Source organism: Aplosporella prunicola (genome assembly GCF_010093885.1).
Source record: "Aplosporella prunicola CBS 121167 unplaced genomic scaffold K452scaffold_48, whole genome shotgun sequence".
Taxonomy (NCBI): domain Eukaryota; kingdom Fungi; phylum Ascomycota; class Dothideomycetes; order Botryosphaeriales; family Aplosporellaceae; genus Aplosporella; species Aplosporella prunicola.
The window spans coordinates 49,195-68,920 of record NW_022983576.1 but is presented as its reverse complement, the minus strand read 5'-3'; the positions used below and the strand labels follow the sequence as shown (position 1 = coordinate 68,920).

The following is a 19,726-nucleotide window of genomic DNA, read 5'->3' as shown; positions in this document are numbered from 1 at the left end:
CCGCTTCTACGGCGGCAAGTCTATATCCCAGGGCAAATACAACGTCGGGTCTGAATGGGATGAACGGAACGAATGTGACGCTGCCTGTAGGCCCGGTAACGACTGACGAAACATGTGGAGGTGAAGCGGGCATGATCTGTATAATCAATGGCACTTATCCCTGCTGCAGGCAAGTAAAAGTCCGATGAACACAACAATCTGTACATATGCTGACTTCAGACAGCTCTAACGGGTACTTCTCCACTTTTCCCCCTGTTTATGTCATGGTCAAGCTAACGAAAGCACTGTACAGGCAATGCGGAGGAGATGAAGACTTCTGCGGAGATGGTTGTCAGCCCGAGTTTGGTCTCTGCACACAGCCAAACAAAACACTGGGCAATCCTGCCTGTAGCTGGGCCGATGAAGGTACCAGCCCTCGCTGCGACGGCAGATGCGGCTCAGACTTTCATGGAGCAAGATGCAACAGTGCCGCCAGTCCAAACGAGTTTAGGGTATTTGGTGTCCTCAACTATGGCAAGTGTTGTAGCAGCTCCGGGTAAGTTATCAGTGGATGTGTGGTGGCTTTCAGGCATTCGATACTCATTACTTGCTCCAGATTTTGCGGTAGTACAGATGACCACTGCGAGGTTTCGAAAGGTTGCCAAAATGGATGCAAAGGCGGAGACCCGACACCATCCTCAAGCGCTACTCCTACCACAGACTCCTCCGCGGCTGCAAACAGCACTGTGACTTCGATTGGCTTAGCATCTCAGTTGGTATATAAAGCTCCAGAAGGGGTCTTTGCCTTGGCTCTCGGGGTCGTTGGGGTTATAATTGGCCTCTAATCTGTAACATTGTAAGAGGGTTTTTACTCAGGGTTTCTTTCAAGACTAATTACCGCTTTCTATCTTTTCTAATTTACAACTACTCTGAAGACATGAGCCAATGCAGGCAGAACATGGTTGTCTTTATTACCTTCCAATTTTATCCTTCTCTGCTGATATAGCGGCATCGACGTTGTCAGGTACGGTGGCATGAACCGTGGACGTTGGCGATCCTTCCATCTCGAAGAGCTCTTGCCCGGAACTCATCTCCACTGGCGGCTTAATTGGCTTTGACATCAATTCGGGCGTCAATTCTTGACCTTGTAATTCCTGCGCGTTCCGGCCAGAGTCAAGCTCCATGATTTCTTCTGTCCGCGACTTCGCGTTCCTCCTGCGTAACAGCCAGAACAATAATATTGCGGCGAGCACAACACCAGCTGCAACCCCTACCGCTATCCCAGCTATGCTGCCGCTTGATAACCCTGAGCCTTCAGTGCTCTTGCCCGAGTTTGATGCATTTGTATTCGTCGCTGAAGTTGTTGCGGTGGCTGCTGAAGGTATAGCAGTATTCCTTGTGGCGGTGCTTGCCACGCTGTCGATTGTTTTAAACGCATTCCAGTCTCTGCTTATGGCAAAGATGCCCGAATCATCTTGACAGCAGGTGGCGCTGTCATCATCTTTGCCATTGTCGCAGCAAACATTGGAGTTGCTGTCGCATTGTACGATACCCGATCCATAATTGGGCGACTGGGCTATACCTTGTCAGATTTATACAAAAAGCATGAAGAACAGTCTCATGCAGTTCAAAGCCCTCGGGGACGGCTGGCTGCCTGCTCACCTTGACAAAATTTAGGACACTCGTCCGACTGCCACGTCTTGTCCGTACAAGTTCCTCGGTTGTATTTGTACTTTGTCACATTGACACTTTCGCAAATCTTGTTATCCAAGCATTTGACACCTTGGGTGCAGCAAAAGCTTTGGCTCGAGTTGAGGTAACAGGCGTAGTCATTTGTCGCAATCTTCCCGTTGGGATAGTAGCAGCGAGGAACGTCTTGCGCGGCGACAAGGCTGCAAAAATAGAGAGTGAAGACGAATGGGACAGGCCTTTGCATGGTTACTATGGTCTGTCGTAAAGAAAAAAGGCACAGGCTGCACCGTAGCGAGCAGGCTGAAAGGCTGATCAATCCCTAGGGGTGGGAGCGGAAGTGGGGTGTAATCGGACATTCTGGGGGCTGCTGTCTGATCTTGCTTCTGCGCGCACTTGACCGGCCTCAAAAGCTGAGTAGAAGTGTCGCACAAGCTGACCGGCCTAGTCTGACGGAAGAAACAGTCACAGTCGTACATGTGGCCTTGGCAATATGCAGTGAGATTATAGCGTCCAGTGAAGTTGCAGGTTCATTCGTCATGGCCCCCACCCTAGAATTAAGTACAGGGAAGCAACGTACAAAATCGATCATGCGGTACCAGACCCTTGATCTGTCACAAGTAGCTGTGAAAATTTACGATATGTTCTACTCAGGCTCTAGCTGGAGCCATTTGAAGTATCGCCTTATATTTTCGAGCCCGATGAATATATTTTTCAGCTCAGCCCCGCTACCGCCAATAAAGCTGATTAGTCACTTTACATGTGATAGTTTAAGCAGTCATACACAATACGTGAAATGCGTGATCCGCCTATCATTGGATACAAGATATATAGCTTTGGTAGTTAAGTTCGCTTTTACTTATCTCCGTGTTTATTAAAAAGCAGTTATCTAGTAATAAAGGTACGGTCGCCAAATATATAATCACCAACTTGGTATTAACGTCTAGTACCTATAAACGAATGTCACCGTTCAGCGACCCCACAAATTAGAATGTAGAAAGGACCCACACAGCAAGTTTTGAACGGTGAGGTTCGTTTCCGGTAGGTTACAATAACGTCCGTTACCGCGAACCGAGATCCACCGTCTAGCGAGAGGGGACAATACAGGCAGTCCCTACAGAGTGCTCCTTGTCTAGCTCATAGCCCGAGTCCTGGGTATGGATGTAAAGGTCTTAGAGCACACACATACAGACTCTATACATCGTAGCTGGGTCTCTTCTCCTCCGTACAAGTATCACCGTCTCGCTTCATAGTGAATCTCGTTTCAGGGTGAGAGACGTTATAAGTAATAGTAAATTTAGTATCTCTTCTTTTCATCAACTACCCTATAGAAATGAGTTCTTATAGTCTTATGTTTTTTATTTATTTCTCTCATCTTCCGGGGCTTTCTTGCGAAAACTGACATGTAACGTCGCTCACCCATGTCCAAATTTCCCGGTTCACCAAATCCAACCAATCAGAGCGTGTCGCGTGGACCCTGATCGTGTACTAATCATTAGCCAGATCATCTGAAATGTGAAAATCTATATAGGTGAACGAACAACAGACAACACATGTATCGCGGTTCGATTTTGTTGTACCTAAAAGGCCCTTCTTCGGAGGGAGGAGTGGAGCGACAGGGCGCACAAAACACCTCAGCCCTCCCACGAAGCTGCGAATATACATTACCACAAACCAGTATCTCATCTTCTCTTTACATCATGGAAATTGCCAGTGGTGCCATTGGCATCTTCAACTTTGCAATCGACTGTATCGGCCGTATCCAGCTCGCACGCGATTTTGAAGACGACTTTGCAACGTATCAGTTGAAGCTCGATCTCCTCCAGATCCGCCTTTCCCGCTGGGGTGAGGTTGCTGGAATAAACAATAATCAGATCAGTAGACCGGCACCCCAGCCCTCGAGCAACAAGGCAAATGGAGATGACAGCAAAGGCACCGATGCAAGCCCAGCAAAGAAGGCAGAAGAAATCATCGGCTGTATCGAAGATGTTGTCTACAGGGCTCAGCGCGATGCCAAAAAGACAAAAGCCAAGCTTGCTGCATGCAGCGATCAGACACTGGACCCCGAATCATATGTACCGAATGATCTCAAGAAGATCCGCGCAAAGCTGCGAGAGTGCCTCCGCAGACGTAGAGCCCAGGTGATGAAGACCGCCAGTAGCATCAAGTGGGCCTTCTACGATAAAAATCACCTCGAGAAGTTTATAAACAACATCTCCGCACTCGTAACCGAACTCGAGAATCTCTTTCCAGAAGAAGTGCAGCAGAAACTTCGCGAGCTCAGCAAAGAAGAGTGTAAGGGAATTAGCAGATCCAATTTGGAGGAGCTGAAGGAGATCGTCCACGAGTGCGATCCCTGGCTGGATGGTGCTGTGGATGAGGAACTCAAACATGCGCTTGGCGGGGGTACTTACATCACCCAGTCGCACAATACCGGCATGGTTACGGGAATGCACTACGGAGACATCAATGGCGTCAGTAATGGGAACGGCAATAAGACTAAGAACTACTGGGGTAGACGTTGACCTGTTTGTGTAGAAACAATTTGGTCGTGGAACTGGCAGATTGGCTTTGGTTGTTTTTGTGTGGGGCTATCTCAAGGTGGATGGGCTCAATGAGATTTGGGGGCCGTTAAAAATTTTCAGCTGTACCACGTGTTCGTCTACTATTACCGTTCTCGACCAGGTTGACGCTGTTGCCTGCCGATCCTTGCAAAGTTTGTAGACTCGCTCAGCTCACAGCCGAGTTGGCAAACACATGAGAGATAATGCAGTGTTGCAAGGCGACAAATCATGTCTGCAGTGAAAGAAATCGTATTTTCGATAGGAGCTGCTAAACACCCGCGGTAAAAGTCATTATACTATTTTAATACATCCTCTAAAAAAGGCCAAATAGGGTAAATAAGGGGTTTATTCTATAAAAACTAAATTTAGAACAAATTCATATTTTCTTAATGGTAAATGTTAGTTTAATAGCCTAGATATTTTATATCTTATTGAAGAGCTTGTATTAAAGTTAATATAGCATAGATAGATATATTAGGAATTTAGAAAGAGATATAAGTTATAGAATATACTATATATAAAGAAATACTTATAAACCTATATAAAGAGGTTGTCAGCCAGGATCACTCCGATAACTCTCGTTTTTTCAGCCTTATTACAGTCAGTTGTTACACTACAGCCTTACCCCTTACACCACACGTTTATCCACTGCAAGGGAATAAGGATTTTAAAGAGAAAACGTGTTCTTTTAGATAGCAGCATATATACCTCCATAGGTAGAAGTAATTTAGGAGGACAAGCGGCGTCCAATTCCTCGCGCCCAGCTTCACAGAGGTCTAGTCTAATAGATAGTAATTATTATATATTATATAGAGGATACTTTAAAGTAATATTAGACTCGTATATTTATACACGTCTCTATATAGTATAACTACGTATTGCGTAGTATTATATCGCTCTTAACTGTAAGATCTCCCCGGTAGTCCCACAAGCTACCCTGTTTCATGCTAATACGAACAAAGAAGGCTAAAAATTTGAAAGAGCGGGGTACCGATAGTTTCCCCGCTGACAAAAGTTAGCTACCGGTGAGATATTATGGAACCGCTTGACGTTGTTTTCATTTCGTTTTCCTTCCTTAAAGAGGCAGTTGTTGCCAATGTGAGGACCCGCCTGTGGATCTCTATCCTATTTTGAAGAGCACTGCAGAAATATCCGCTTCACCCCCGGCACAAGTCGGGATTCGTAATCCTATTGATCGCTGCACTCAACTAGCAATACGAGACTCCTTTTATAAGACCGTTACCCGTGAGTTAAGCTTCCTCGACTGCTCATTCTTCCATCCGTCGTTTGTGCTTCTGATCAGAGTCGCGATCGCAGGAATCTGTTGTCAACGCCACGATGCCTAGAAACCATGGTGACGTGTCGTTCACTCAAAGCGACGTCACTGGCACCGCTACTGGCATCATATACGGTGATGTCAATTACATCCGTGAGTCCGGATCATTTCCTCTACAGATGTTATCATGTCCATCCGCTGAATTATACAGACAATGAGGGAAACGCCGCATTGACTGTCAATGAGACTTCAGAGGAGAGACAAAAAGAATTGGAAGCACGTTGGAAGGAATCCGGAACGTGTGAGTGGTTAAAGGAGACAAAGCAAGAATTCTCAACATGGATCAACATGGAGAATAAATACTGTTTCCTTTGGATTCATGGCCTCCGTAAGTCTCCAAGATGCATATTACAGAGACTGGCGCTGACTTCGGGACAGGGGGTTGTGGAAAAACGACACTGATGTAAGCATATCCCTACGATTCCCCATACGATAAATCTTGAATCCAACTTTATCAAGTACAATTACAAATTATGTGCGAAGACTCACAATCTTTTGTCACAGGTCGCGCGTGATTGCGCATGTCCGTGAACAAAGATGCAATACAGATCCCGAAAATATCCATCTGTTGTTCTTCTACATCGGCTACGGGAATGATTCACAAAAAAAGAACACCTACCGAAACATGCTCATGGCATTCTGGGATCAAGCGGTGAAAGGTCAGTATGCACGAGCATCCGAGGTGTTTGGTAGTCAGTCCGCAGACGATGATATCCAGAACGCGTTGAACGGGTTTCTGGCTAAATCAAAACGCGACGTGTACATTATTGTCGACGCCTTGGACCAGCTTCCATCAACCGAACACCGTAATCTGCTGCGCGGACTCGATTCTATTATCCAAAAACATAGGGACCAGAACAAATTTCACATTGCTGTAGCCATCAGCTCCCGCGACTGCTTTGGTTACGAAAGGCTGGAGAAACACAAACGGCTTCTGATTCAAATAAGGGCTAATGACAACGCCGCCGATATCAGGAAGTACGTGAATATGAAACTGGGCTCTTATATTTTCGACGATAACCCGGAACTCAAAGAGCAAGCCCTGACAGAGTTGATCAACAAGGCAGACGGAATGTTAGTAATAAAATGCTGGCCTATTACCGATAATTACTGATAAGAGTGTTATAAAATTAGGTTCTTGTGGGCGAAACTTCAGACGGCGAACATGTGCGACATTGACTCCGAGGAAGACGTTAAGAACGCTTTAGAGAAGCTTGTGCCGCCTGGAGAGATGGAGACCATGTACGGCGAATATGCCATCAGATTCGAGAAGACCAAGGGAAAACAAACGCCGAATCGAATTGCTTTACGGACGATGGCACTTTTAGCGCACACTGGAGGATCGATGCCAAAAGAGACCATGCTCGTGGCTCTTGCACTGGACATGGAACATGGAAGAACGAATCCAACAACCTACAAGGAAATACGCACGCAGCCGGCTAAAATCATCCGGTGGTGCAAACATCTAATCGACATCAACGAAAACCTCGGAGTAATTCGGTTTTGTCATGGATCAGTTTACGAGTACTTCGAAAAGTATCAACCACATACTGCACACAACAGAATTGCACAACTTTGCCTGGCTCATATCTGCTCGTCAAACTTCTCTACTGGACCGTACAAGGATGCGAATTGGTACAACTATGGTAGTCTTCGCTCCTTATTGAAGGACAATCCATTTTTGGAATTTTCCTCACACAACTGGGCCACCAGTATGAAGAAGAGCGTCCAGCCAGGTACAAAACCAAAGAGATTTCAAAGCAGCCATGCGGAGCTTCTGGGTATCCTCAAGAAGCTTTTTCAAAACAACGAGGCAAAGAACTTGCAGCTTGCATTTCAGGTGTATCTGCTTGCTATTGGCAAATCGATGCCGGGCGGAGTGTGCTTTGAGCACATAATAAGCTACTTCGGCCTCATAGGCTTCTTGGAAGTATTCCAAAACAACGGCTGGCTTGACCTGAAGAAGTCTGATAACGAAGGGTCGACAGCGATACATTGGGCTCTGCGAAGTGATGCCGAAGCCAACAACGGACGTACAGAGACGGAGCTTGTCGTTCGAAAACTCATCAAATATGGGAGCGACATAAACAAACAAGATCACAAAGGTCGTACTCCGCTCTATTATGCCTCTCATGGCGGAAATTTGCCTGCAGTGGGTCTACTTCTCGAACACAATGCTGCACTCAACGTTCAGAGTGAAGATTACGAAACAGCCTTAATCGCCGCCAGCAGAAGAGATCACCATGACATTGTTGAGAAGCTTCTGAAAGCTGGGGCAGATGTTCGGATCCAAGGTTTTCTAGGCACTGCATTGCAAGCGGTGTCTTTGGTGGGATGTACGAGATGTGCTAAAGGTATCCTTGATAAGTACGACACAGAGCCTATTACTGAGAAAAGAGGCCCTTTCGGAACATCACTTCACGTCGCAGCATTCTATGGTCACCTCGAAATCTTAAAGCTCCTCCTAGAGACTGGCAAGTTTGATGTTAGAGCAACAAACAAATCATACGGCAGCGTTCTTACGGCGGCAGCCACTGGATGCAACCTTCTTATGGAGCCACGTCCTTACGAAGGTATTTTTCGGGAGTTGATTTTGCATCGTGTCGATGTAAACGACACCAGTGGAGCTTATGGGCCAGCTGTACGTGCGACGGCGGCGTGTGGTGACAAAAGGCTTATTAAGATCCTTTTAGAGGCCGGCGCAGATATTAGTCGGGCCAAGGGTGGAATGGGCACTGCCTATCAAGCCGCAGTAGAAGGAGGCCATGTAGAGATTCAAAAGCTTCTACTGGACAAAGACCCAAATGCTGCGAGCTACGCCGAACGCGATCCCCCCGATGGAGAGGCTATGCTTTATCGCCTTCGGCAAGAGTTGTTCAGGATTGCTTTAGTAGCGAGCAATATGGCAATTATCAACAACCTGATTGGACAGGTTGAAAAGCTTTTCCATACGGAAATAGCGAAAGGAGAGACCGAACTTCTTAAAAGGCTAGCAAACCTGAGCGAGGAAGTTTTCACCGATGTGGTAAGCATTGCAACAAGAACGAATGCTCGCGCAACAGCAAGAGGGAAATCAAAAGCACCGAAAGAGCAGGATATACCAGAAGAAGGAATACAAGAAGATATGCCGAGGCTGAGCTTACAAGAGAAAGAACCGGAACTGTACAAAATGCAGGATCAAGCCGGAAATCACCCTGCAATGCCCGAAACGGCGCCATGCGGTCTTGTTCCCGAAGGAGCAACTCAAGAGTCTAAACCAAAGCAGGACCTAGCAAGCCAAACGTCTTCAACAGATCCCCTGAGAGACCAGGCATCGCTAGACGTAGTGCAACAGTGTACCCCAACTCTGGAGGTATCTGATGAACATACTCAAAAGGAATTGCCGAAAGAGGAATCACCGAATTGCGAGACTGAGCCCACTGCTGATCAGCCTCAGATGAACATGGAGGAGTGCAACGTTTACAAGGAGCTGTTTCGGAGTTTATTCTCTCGCCTTTGCCGTGCAGATACATCTGCGAATGACGGAGATGCTCCAACAAAGGAAGTATCCGTTGGCCCCAGAGCATCTGTATCCCGTCCCCCGGCAACACAAAGACAGCATATACCCTGGTCGGCCAATGTACAGGATCAGAATCCTCTCTCTTCTACTACTTCCCAGAGAGATATTGCAACCAGTCCGGCTATTCAACATACGGAGCAAAGACAACTTGTTTCAGAGCCTGTATCTCCAAGTGGAGGTACTAGGCCTGAAGAATCAACTGAATCTGGGAACCCCTCATCTTCAGCTAATATTAAAGTTGCAACAGAGCCATTGCAGTCGATGCTTGAGTCTGAGACTGCTATTACCCAAGAGCAGTCTCCACCTAGCCTCAGCAGACGGTCATCAATGATCTCCATCTTGTCAAGGAGATCGACTTATAGCGTCAATATTTTTAATTTACGGAGACAAACGTCCTCATTCGGTCGAGATATTCTCGATGGACGGTTCCCCGAAGTGCTGGATCGACTAACGAGGGCGGCCGTAGACATCTTGGCGTACGCGCTCGACGACGAAAGCAGAAACGATAGCGTGGTTGAGCTGATCGCTGACACGTGGATCGATGCGCTGCAGAACCTGCTCTCCTGCACTGGTTTTGGCGAACCAATGCTGCAGCGGGTGGTGTGGAATCGCACGCTCGAGCTGAAGAAGCACCTGATTGACACGACCCTGACAGAAACCGCAAGATTCGAGAGAGCCCACAGCTTGGCTAAAGTTGGCGTACAACTGTTGATGACAGCAATCAGCCGCAAGGCAAGGTGTAGGCGCTTGTCATTTGTCCTCTCCAATATGTGGGTCTCGGCTGTCAACGGCGTCGAGGCTCTTGGGGCTTCTGGTCAGGAGCCGGTGCAGAGGCTGGTCAAAATCTTCGCGGCAAAATTTACCGACGCGATCAAGACAAATGATTTAGTCCAGGCTGACACAATGGGAGACACCGGCCTGGAAATCTTAAGAGCGGCTGCCTTGAGCGAAACGAAGAGCCTGATGAATAAATTTGTTGAGGAATGGGTGGGGCAATGGCAATTTGCCATCGAAAATGAGAAGGACTGGCTCCCCAAAAATCTGGTCAACCATAGGTTGAAAGAATACCAGAAACACATAAAGAAAGGGGAATACGATGAAGCCCTGGGTCTTGCTATTGGAGGCATAGGGCTTCTCCGAGCCGCCATGGAGCAGAGAAATAAAGACGTGGTCGACGCGTTCCTCCCAATCATCTTATCAGGTTTCAAAGAAACCATAGCAACATTCGACCGTAACGGTTCTATCGCGCATGATACGGTTCAGGCAGAGGAACATTTGCTGCCGGCTGAAGAGAACAAGTTGGAACAGTCTAACGAGTACAGACGACAAACCACATACATGAACATGAACGTCATTGGAAGCGTCTTCGAAGAGATCGTTAGGTTGTTTAACGTTGCTGAGACACAAGACTCTAAGATCGTCAACATCTTGAGCCTGGTGGTCTTGAGAAGGGTTGAGCTCCTTCCGAATAATATTCGAGAGGCGCTGATGGAATTGGTACTCCGACGTGTTGAGCGGGCTCGACATATGGAGTTTCAAAACGAACGGAGATGGATCTCAACCACAGTCCTTTGTCTTCTCAACGTGGTTCAGAGCAGTGTTGATGAATGGCCTAAAGCTGTACGTGCTTTAGAGGATCTGACCCAGAAACTTCCGAGTCTAACTAATAGGCGTGATCTCACTCAGTATACGGAGGCCATCAACTTTATCAAAAGCCAAAGGAGCAGGGTGAAAACGGTGACGGCAGGTAGAAAGTAAGCCTTTCGTATATCTTGTAGTTACGGGTATACATTAGCGCATAACCTACACTTATTCCATTTTGCACTGGCTTACTTCTCAAGATAGAAGCGCGTGAATGTTGACATGTCGTTAAGTTTGCTTTGTCTGCGTATCTTATCTTGCCTTTTTCTTGTAGCTTGCGTGACATTGTGTGTTTTGCAGTTACTTATTGCCTCATGAATCACGCTGTGGGTAAAGGGCAAGTGGCTTATGTTGTTGGCTTCTGTCGTTTGTTCTTTTTCTTTTTCTTTCGTCCAAAAAACAAACACAAAGGAGATTGTATCTAACACTCACTCAATCTGCTTAAATATGAACTCACTACAACGCAATCATAAGCCATTCCACTTCAGTTTTCTTCAATTCGTCGCAAGCAACAGCATCGAGCTCAGTATGCACAGCCTTTCTTTCCCAGGCTTCAAGATTCCGGTTTCGCCACAAAGACACATAGTCTTCATATTTCACCCTGGCGCCGTACACTAGCAGCCTCTGAACAATGAGCAATACCGAATTTGCTCGTGCACATGCGGCTGAAAGCGGAGTTTGCCCGAACTGATTTGTTGCGTTCACCCGAGCCCCGTGTTCGAGGAGGGTTTGCACCAAAGCAGCCGCCTCTTGTGCAGAAGACTGCGAGAGGCAGGCTTCTAAGAGGGCAGTATTTCCGTTTCTGTTTAGGACGTTTATTCTGACACCGTGGTCCAGTAAAAGCTCCAAGATATCTGCTCGTTTGCTGCCGATAGCCAAAAATATTGGAGTGTTTCCTTTGTCGTCTACAACCTCAGCATCTGCCGCAGCTAAGAGTAGATGCTCGACAATATCTCTTTGGCCATTTCCCACTGCAATGAGAAGTGGTGTTCGCCCATCCGCGACCCTTGTTTCAATATTGACAGTAAAAGGTTCGGTCAAGAGGCTCTGTACGACCTTTGCGTTGTTTCCACTTGCCGCATAATGGATTGGTCGCCAGCTCCGTTTCGATGGCATCTCTGGATTTGATCCTGCTCGGAGTAGCCCACGTACGACCCGGTCATGACCGTGTTTTGCAGCTGAGTGGAGTGGCCTCAGTCCATCTGCATCTGCCACATCAACGAAAGCTCCGGCTTCGACTAAAACAGAAACGGCTTTACGGTGTCCATGTATACAAGCCAGATGCAATGCCGTTTGTTGTAGTCTGTCAAACTCATTTACATCGGAACCGGCCTTGACAAGAGCCGTTACAGCGTTGATACGGCCGGCGGCGGCCATGTAGTGAAGCGGAATTGCTCCTTTCGTATCCTTTAGGGAAGGATTTGCACCGGAAGAGATGAGTAGTTCAACCGCATCATCACTGGCAAGATGCAACGGTGTCTTTCCATCCTTATCCTGGGCATTCGGGTCTGCTCCGTGCGAAACAAGCGTCTTGATTATGTCCAAACTCCCCTTCTCCGCCGCATGATGAAGTAGTGTAGGCTCACTGCGACCATATGAACGGTAAAGGATTCTGCCAAAGATGCTCGTGCGTGTTGAAGCTTCGGCTATTTGATGGCGGTAGTTAACGTCAGCTCCATTGCTACACAATGTCTCGGCCAGTGACGACATATCCTGGAGCACAGCTTCTCGAAGCTGCTCGCTCAGCCTACGCTGATCTCCGTACCTTCGTCGTCTTTTATCACTCTTTACGCTCAATAACGACGAGCCTGACGAGCTTCCGGATGTTGTGTCGCTACGAAGTATAGATTGCCTGGGAGCCTCTAACTGAGGCGATTCTGCCTTCGCCGCATCTCTTCGCATAGTCGCCTTGTATATCTTTGACTGGAAAAGCTCCTCCTGGAACTGTGTAGACGGCGACGTAGGACTGATTCTCGAAGAAGGTGAAATAGGACTATTAATAGTAGATGGAAACAAGGGGCTGATCCCATCCTGGAGAGATTGAGGCAAGGTAGTGTACGAATTCTGAGAGTCCTGGAGAAGTTTGCGATGCTCGGTTTGGGACTTTCTAACGAGATGTTAGAACGAAGCTTCACTGACTGACATACAGGGAATGCTTACAACACTGCTATATTCAGCAAAACACCAAGCGCGGAGATCTGACTGTCAAGGCTGCGTTGGTACTGAAGCAATTGTTCCTCGTTCCACATGTGCCTAATTTTCCCTCCAAACCAACCTTCACGCACGCGTTCCACATGGTTGTAGATCTCGCCGACCACAAATTCACATGCTGCCACAGCCATCTGGACATCCGCAGCTACTTGTTCTTGTACTGGTTCTTCTTTTTGTAGCCATGACCCAATTTGCGACACGATGGCCTCGATGGTGTTTAATCGGACGATGATCAGAGTGACTTCCTGCCCGACGCTCCGATATTTTTGCGACAGTTCTTTTAGGGCCAGTGAAGTCTTGACCACAACGGACAGGCTGGTCACAACGATTGTGAGGATCGAAGCCGGCTCCATATTTGCGAAAGAAAATCAAATGGACAATGAACAGAGATAGAATAGGCCAAATGGGAGTGGAACAACTTGCAGTGGTTTGATACGCGCGGCGGGCACACCATTTTGGGCGCTTATTGCAGTAGCTACTGTATTTTTCCGTGGGTGGGGTTGGGGGCTGAGCAGTGGTCCTAATGCAATAGACCCATTTACCCGCGCAGCCTTACCCGAAGAGCCGTGCCTTGTGTAACTCTTGCCTTTTCCAGTGCTAGCGCATATAGGGCCTATGCATATCCGAAATAGCCTTGTGCAGATAATGAAATGCAAGTAACCATGACCAGGGCTCATGAGGCGGTTTTTCAGCTAAGGCCCCCCATCTATGTACATGTATCGAACTAACCCTGAAAGAGAAGGCGCCAGAATGTTTGTACATACCGGATGCATCTCCGCAAATGCCAGTCAAGGGGTGTTTTAAATCTGTCTTATCTATGTTCAGGCAGCAAAATCACGCTAGAACTTCAAATATGTAAGGCAAATACATCCGCGAGCACATGAGCTTATATGTAGTGATCACTTCGGATAAAAATAAAAATGTAGTCTTGTTTATAACTACCGACATGCTAGCACGACTTTATTAGTGATGAGAATGTTCTCAGGTGGCCAAAACTCCCGTCACCTACTACGGTCGGAAATGGAAACAATAAATGCCATCAAGGGCTATATACTTAGCTACGAAGTCGAGCTCTGGGTCTAACAAGAGCCCTAATGCTCGCTGCTGTTACTCCGTGAAGATGCATCGCTCTGCATTTTGTCGGAAGGCTAAGTGGGCAACAATATCATCCATCCACTAATTGTTGGTTCTCAACAAGAATTTTCTCCTTAAACTTAATTACCAGATAATTGAGGACCTAAGATTAATCGAAGTTGCATTCTTGTCTGTTGTGCTAACGTCCGAGTATGAGTATGGTTATTACCTATCATGTGAACAGGTAAATCACTCTAGCACAAGCGAAATGAAATTACTCGTCCAACTAGCCCGTATTTATTTATGCACTAATAAATCACGCTGGCCTATAAACACTCTAACTGACTTCTTCACCCTCTATTAATATCCTCCGTATGAACCGATTTTGATTCTCGGTTCTCAGAGCCATACATGGCAATAATTCCTTGTAGTGTATCATTTTCAGTACTCGATTCATTGGAGTCTGTAGCTGTGAAAAGACTGGTAAAGTTCCGCATAAAAGGCCTCTTAGGTCGGGTTCTCCTAGCTTCCGCAGTTGCCGTTTCTGGCTCCGATGAAGCACGCTTTGCAGAGTGCTGACTGTGGAAAAGGCTGCGGAATGAACCAAGGCAGGCCACGATGAGAGCTGTTAAGATATGTTAGCGATATCAGAAGCCATTTCTATTTTATCAAGAAAATATACCAGCGAAAATCTCGATGTTGCTCCACATGTACAGCCAGCTCATGTCCGGCTGAACAGTCAGTGAGCTGATCACTGCTACACGTACGATAGCAAAGACCATGGTAATAATAGTCACACAGAAGACTGCTGCTAAGCCAGCTTTACGCCTTCCACTGACACGAACTTTCCAGAGCATACTAATAGGAATAGATGTAACTGTATGAACAATGAGCTTAGCCTTCATTCCGGATGCGACGGGGGCTTTACTTACTTGCAAGGTCCGTTGCAACGTCTAAAACACAGTTTGCGATCAGTGTATCGCGTTGGAACTTAATCTCTTTAAGGCCGGAACAGTGATCTGCAATGTTAACCAAGTCATCCACGAGACAATTGTAATCGATGGTTCCCACACAGCATGCCCACGCTGCAATAGTGAATGTCAGAATACCCCACCAGACGCCAACCAGTTTGCCCATATTCATATATAGGCGCCGGAAAAAGAAAAGGAAGGACAATTTAATGGTCCATAGTGTAGTGTAGAACAGAAACACAATGGCAGCAGAGCTCTTCAAGAAGCGCTCAACTCGAGGGATGAAATCTGCGGGCGGGTACTGACGACCTGATGCCACCCGGTTATCGAGGTACATATCGTCAGCAACTACCTGCCATATAACTGCAATGACGAGAGTGATAAGCCAAGCAGACAAAACCAAAGCATCATCTAGATAGAATCTGCGGAAGGTCTTGAAGCGCATGAGGAACCGAAGGCCGCTGAAAACAGTACCGGCAGCAAAGCCACCCCAGAGAACTCCCTGTGTAAATAGGTAAGTTAATCTGACTATTTTTACAGCAGAAGTGAAATGATATACACACCATGAAAACATGTTCATGGACTTTAGCTGGTTGTGGAACGGTAGAAGAAACTCCCGTGTGGGCGGACATGTTGAGTGATGCAATAAACGAATACTGCTAGCTGTCAGAGTACCAACAAAAAGATTTATTTTTTCGCAAGCAGGCGTTAAGAGTTGATTGCTTTCGATGATGTTTGCTGTAAGTTCCTTGGGCTGCGATATTTAAACTTAGCTGTGCTTTGTCTATTGCAGCCTTGAGCAACACAGGAGCACGCCGCACGCGTAACAAAATCCTTTATGGCGCTAAAAATGCTGATACAGAAAGTGATTGCAAGCTAAAATTTGTCGCGCAGTCTCGCTGCGAGAGATCATGCGGGCTCTTTCAGCTGAGCCACGAATTTTGTATAAGCGAGCTGCACCTTGCTTCGGCATTGCTTTCGGAACTCCTAATTATAGTGGTTTCGTAGGTGGTTGCGCAAACAGACCTTCCTGTACGTCAGCTCAGTCCTAGTTGCCTGAGAAAAAAAGACCTTGTTGCATTGCAGGCAAATATATTGTTGACAATGCACTATGCGCGGGACTGAGACTATTACTGCTGGTAAGCGCCAAGCAGGATTATGGTTCATGCGTCAGCCGGTAAGTACGTACTTGCGACACTCTCACATATTCCCGCCGCTTTACCGGGTCGCCGTGCGCCCCCGCCCACCAGGCATACGGCCAGATGTTGGCACACTTCAAAACCCACTCGACTTTTTGCAGGCCACGCAAATATCGCTCAACCTCTCTGAAACTTCGTAGTATCAACGAGAGATAGCTAAAAAGTCATCTGCTTTAGATATAGAAAATTTGAAGCATTTCGTGGAAAGTGCTTTTCGTGCGAAGTTCACGCGGGGGTGGCCCGCGGAGTGTGCTAATATTTCCTGCTACTTACTAACTCGCTTTTTTCCGCACGTTATTCTCTATCGCTTTATTACTCACATGCAGATACACCTGGCTAGCCCTTGTGTACTGTTGACACCGCCTCACCACGGATGATGAGCCTTGTCGAGGTTTTTCTCTGGGGGGACGGATAATTTGACCGCCCCACGTGATATCTAACGCAAGCGGTTTTGTGCCTTTTACTACCTATTTTATACCTATATCTCCTACCAAGCCTACTACTACTGTGCCGTTAATTTCTATATGTTTCCGTATATTTAACTTCTACTACGCCTAGTTGTATTATTTAGCAGTATAGTAAGTAGAGTTATGTTATATTATTACATGTCTGTGTTACCTACTTCCTGCCTGTTACCGTAGAGTAACTAATAATATTCTTCTTTTCTGCCGGATGCTGCTGAAGTTGGTAGGCGGAAGGGGGGTTATCAAGATATCCAAAGAGGGCGGTTAAATTATCTAGCGCCTTTCCCTAATAAGCAACCGTCTGCTTAAGATTTTTACACATGCAAATTGAGGCTTTTCTTTTGTAAAGAGAACCTCCGTGAGCCTTGTAAAGAAGGCACAAATACGAATAGACTAGAGAATACATCTTTATTTTGAGTAGCAATGTTGACATCTTTGGCATGTTTTCATACAGAATACAGAATATAAGCCAAAGAAGTCCGCCGAAGTTTCGACAGCTGGCCCTTGTTATTTACTGCGTGCATAGGATTTTCACTGTCATTATGCAGACGCAACATTTTCTATGCAAAACAAAACATCTTGTCATAATTCGAAATGTCACTAGCTTGATATGTTCGGTACCTGACTGCACCCACGCTCTGACTAGTCATCCTACATAGCCAGTAGCACAAACTAATCCTATCTTCACGAAATCGAATAAGGTTAAGTGAGCAATACTGGAATCTTATATGAGCAATTTCTATTGGATTTTGCTGCCTAAAATGAAAACATCCAACGAAAGAAAGAGTTTGAATACCCCAAAAAATCTTGAACTCTCATCGTCTTGGAACCAAATCAAAGACCAAATCCATATCATCCATGGGACCAGTTGTACCAGTCGAGGGTCTCGTATCATCCAGCTTGGGAAATACCTGTGGCGGCTCTCCCGGTCGTGTAAATAAGGAAATATCAAACCGCTGCAGAAGACTCGCAACGAATCCACATACTTCGCTTTTAGCCAAGCTTTTTCCAGGGCAGTAGCTGATGCCACCGCCAAAAGGCCGGTATGAAGGGTGACTCTGCAACTTAGGTTCCCTTATGAAGCGCTCAGGATCGAAGTCAAAACATGCGCTGCCCCAAACATTCGTATTATAATGCAGTTGCCTGAAAGGAATCATCACGGTGTTACCGCTTTCCAATATCTTTCCTGAAACTTTCGTGGAAGTGACGACTTTGCGCACACTCATAGCGCCATTCACGAGCCGAAGTACTTCAGACCAGACCGAGTCCAGGAGTGGACATTCGTTAGCGAGATATGAGCTGTCTAGTCTTCCGTCCTTGAATGCTGGAGTAGTCTCTTCTCGGATCGACTCTAGTAATCCTGGATTAAAAAGAAGGTACGAAAAGATCCAGAAGCAGGCGTTCACCGTGTTGCTGTGAGCAGCCCACCATATCATGATGAACATGGCGACTCGGCTGTCTTCGTCCATGCCAGTAATCTCTTGGGATTTGAGAATGGAACGGATAGCCCAGCATTCGTCCTCCCTGTCTAATTCGGAGGTGTTTAGGTATGACCTAATGGCCTTGGAAAGGTTTCCAAGAGCAGGACCAAGTTTTGGAAAAAGAACCTTTGGAAGGTTGAAGACAACCGCCCAGGAGTAGTCATGAAGGACCATTAGGTGGTTTACTAGATCCGGTTCAAAGCTGAACATTATTTCTCCAAGCATAGCCCTTGTGACGGTTTCAGTCATGACCATCCGAACGAATAACTTCAGAGATATTCTCTTGTAAGCTGCTCCTTCTTCCAGGACGTATTTACCAGAAAAGTTTTTCCAGTGGAAAGTGTGGTCGATCACGTCAATGTACCGGCTGGTGAGGTGGTCAAGTTTGTCACCTGGAAGTAATTGCGCTTTGTAGAAGTCCTCGGTAAGATGGATGAGGTTCTTGTTTTGAGGGTTGAGTGGATTTGGTTTAAAGCCCATGGCATCTGGCCGGGGGTTATGCCATGCGAGCTCCAAAGATCTTCCAGTGATACCGAACGCCTGAAGGAGAAGATTCATATATTCGTCCCAAGAAAAGGCAGCGGAATTCCTGTATATGGTGACGGTATCGGCCGGGGAGCTGATAATGTACATCCGTTCGCAGAAAATGCGAAGAGCGAAAGGCTCATGCGTTCTTCCGAACGTATTCCTAACGATATTAAGATACGACTTAAGGTGCGAGTTACAAGCTTACTTACAGGCCAGCTTCAATTGTCTTGTCCCTGTTCCAGAAAAATGAGAACGAATGTCCGATGACTAATTTTAAGCCGTCAGTCTTTAGGTGCAAGAAACGTGAAGACCGTTGAATGCTCACAAGGGATCCAATATGGAGCCTCTCTGGGTCTCTCGGGGTTTAAATATGGTGAAATTGTGAAGGCCCATATCCTCCATAGAAAGAGAGTTAAGATGCCTAGAAGAAACAACCATAAACTCTTGATCCACGGATAGGCCATTTGAAGACCGTAGAGTGTGTAAATAGCGTGGGTTGTAACTTCTCGAAGCATATTTGATAGGTTGATGTCAAATAGATGCTAACAGATGAAAATATAGAAACTAGCTCTGTGTTTCGACTGTTTTGCAATACTTCCAACGGAGACTACGACTCATTTATACTATGTCATATGGAGGACTATCGGCTCTTAGGCCGCTTCGTTTTCACTGGTTCCATCCATCCCTTGAAAGCGCCTCCACCATGAATGAGGTGAGCCTGGATGAGGTAGTCTGTACAGCTTACAAGGCAACGATTACAATTTACAAGGCAACTAGCACGATTGCCATGGTGAGAATGAGTATCTGGCTTAGACTGAGGTGGCGACCGCTTCGAAGGCCGCATTTCATATGCGCCACATGCATATCTAGGGCAAGAAACCCTGCGGTGTGCCTCGTAAACCGAAAATATCACAGAAAAGGCTGAAGGAGTAGATGCAGCTACATGCCGACAGCTTAGGCATCTAAGACCTCTCCAAGGCTTGCTAGGTTTCCCTTTTTTTATTTGGGACTATCCCTTCACTTCTGTGTA

At 46.5% G+C, this 19,726-nt stretch overlaps 6 protein-coding genes across 6 annotated transcripts; 2 read left to right on the top strand and 4 right to left on the bottom strand.

Annotated features, from left to right (window-relative positions):
- Positions 1-451: 451 nt before the first annotated feature.
- On the bottom strand, positions 452-2,045 carry K452DRAFT_362544 (uncharacterized protein). Its single transcript, XM_033546509.1, has 2 exons — positions 1,642-2,045; positions 452-1,555 (listed from the first exon to the last, which is right to left on the bottom strand). Exons 1-2 carry the CDS (start codon positions 1,913-1,915, stop codon positions 951-953), a joined length of 879 nt encoding a protein of 292 aa, XP_033392157.1. The 5' UTR covers positions 1,916-2,045; the 3' UTR covers positions 452-950.
- A 1,233-nt stretch (positions 2,046-3,278) lies between these two features.
- K452DRAFT_292415 (uncharacterized protein) lies at positions 3,279-4,328 on the top strand. Its single transcript, XM_033541376.1, has one exon. The coding sequence runs from the start codon at positions 3,369-3,371 to the stop codon at positions 4,191-4,193; it is 825 nt and encodes a 274-aa protein (XP_033392156.1). The 5' UTR covers positions 3,279-3,368; the 3' UTR covers positions 4,194-4,328.
- Positions 4,329-5,505: 1,177 nt separating this feature from the next.
- K452DRAFT_130458 (uncharacterized protein) lies at positions 5,506-6,434 on the top strand. The gene is made up of 5 exons (XM_033535283.1): positions 5,506-5,661; positions 5,720-5,896; positions 5,947-5,971; positions 6,073-6,227; positions 6,287-6,434. Exons 1-5 carry the CDS (start codon positions 5,571-5,573, stop codon positions 6,310-6,312), a joined length of 474 nt encoding a protein of 157 aa, XP_033392155.1. The 5' UTR covers positions 5,506-5,570; the 3' UTR covers positions 6,313-6,434.
- A 6,363-nt stretch (positions 6,435-12,797) lies between these two features.
- K452DRAFT_130461 (uncharacterized protein) lies at positions 12,798-13,399 on the bottom strand. Its single transcript, XM_033535284.1, has one exon. It carries the CDS (start codon positions 13,330-13,332, stop codon positions 12,925-12,927), a length of 408 nt encoding a protein of 135 aa, XP_033392154.1. The 5' UTR covers positions 13,333-13,399; the 3' UTR covers positions 12,798-12,924.
- A 967-nt stretch (positions 13,400-14,366) lies between these two features.
- K452DRAFT_279988 (uncharacterized protein) lies at positions 14,367-15,739 on the bottom strand. Its single transcript, XM_033539438.1, has 4 exons — positions 15,588-15,739; positions 14,986-15,526; positions 14,736-14,930; positions 14,367-14,678 (listed from the first exon to the last, which is right to left on the bottom strand). Exons 1-4 carry the CDS (start codon positions 15,654-15,656, stop codon positions 14,404-14,406), a joined length of 1,080 nt encoding a protein of 359 aa, XP_033392153.1. The 5' UTR covers positions 15,657-15,739; the 3' UTR covers positions 14,367-14,403.
- Positions 15,740-17,502: 1,763 nt separating this feature from the next.
- K452DRAFT_237538 (uncharacterized protein) lies at positions 17,503-19,160 on the bottom strand (the record flags this gene model as incomplete). Its single annotated transcript, XM_033537595.1, has 3 exons — positions 17,503-18,856; positions 18,906-18,963; positions 19,022-19,160. 3 exons carry the CDS (start codon positions 19,158-19,160, stop codon positions 17,503-17,505), a joined length of 1,551 nt encoding a protein of 516 aa, XP_033392152.1.
- Between the last annotated feature and the right edge of the window lie 566 nt (positions 19,161-19,726).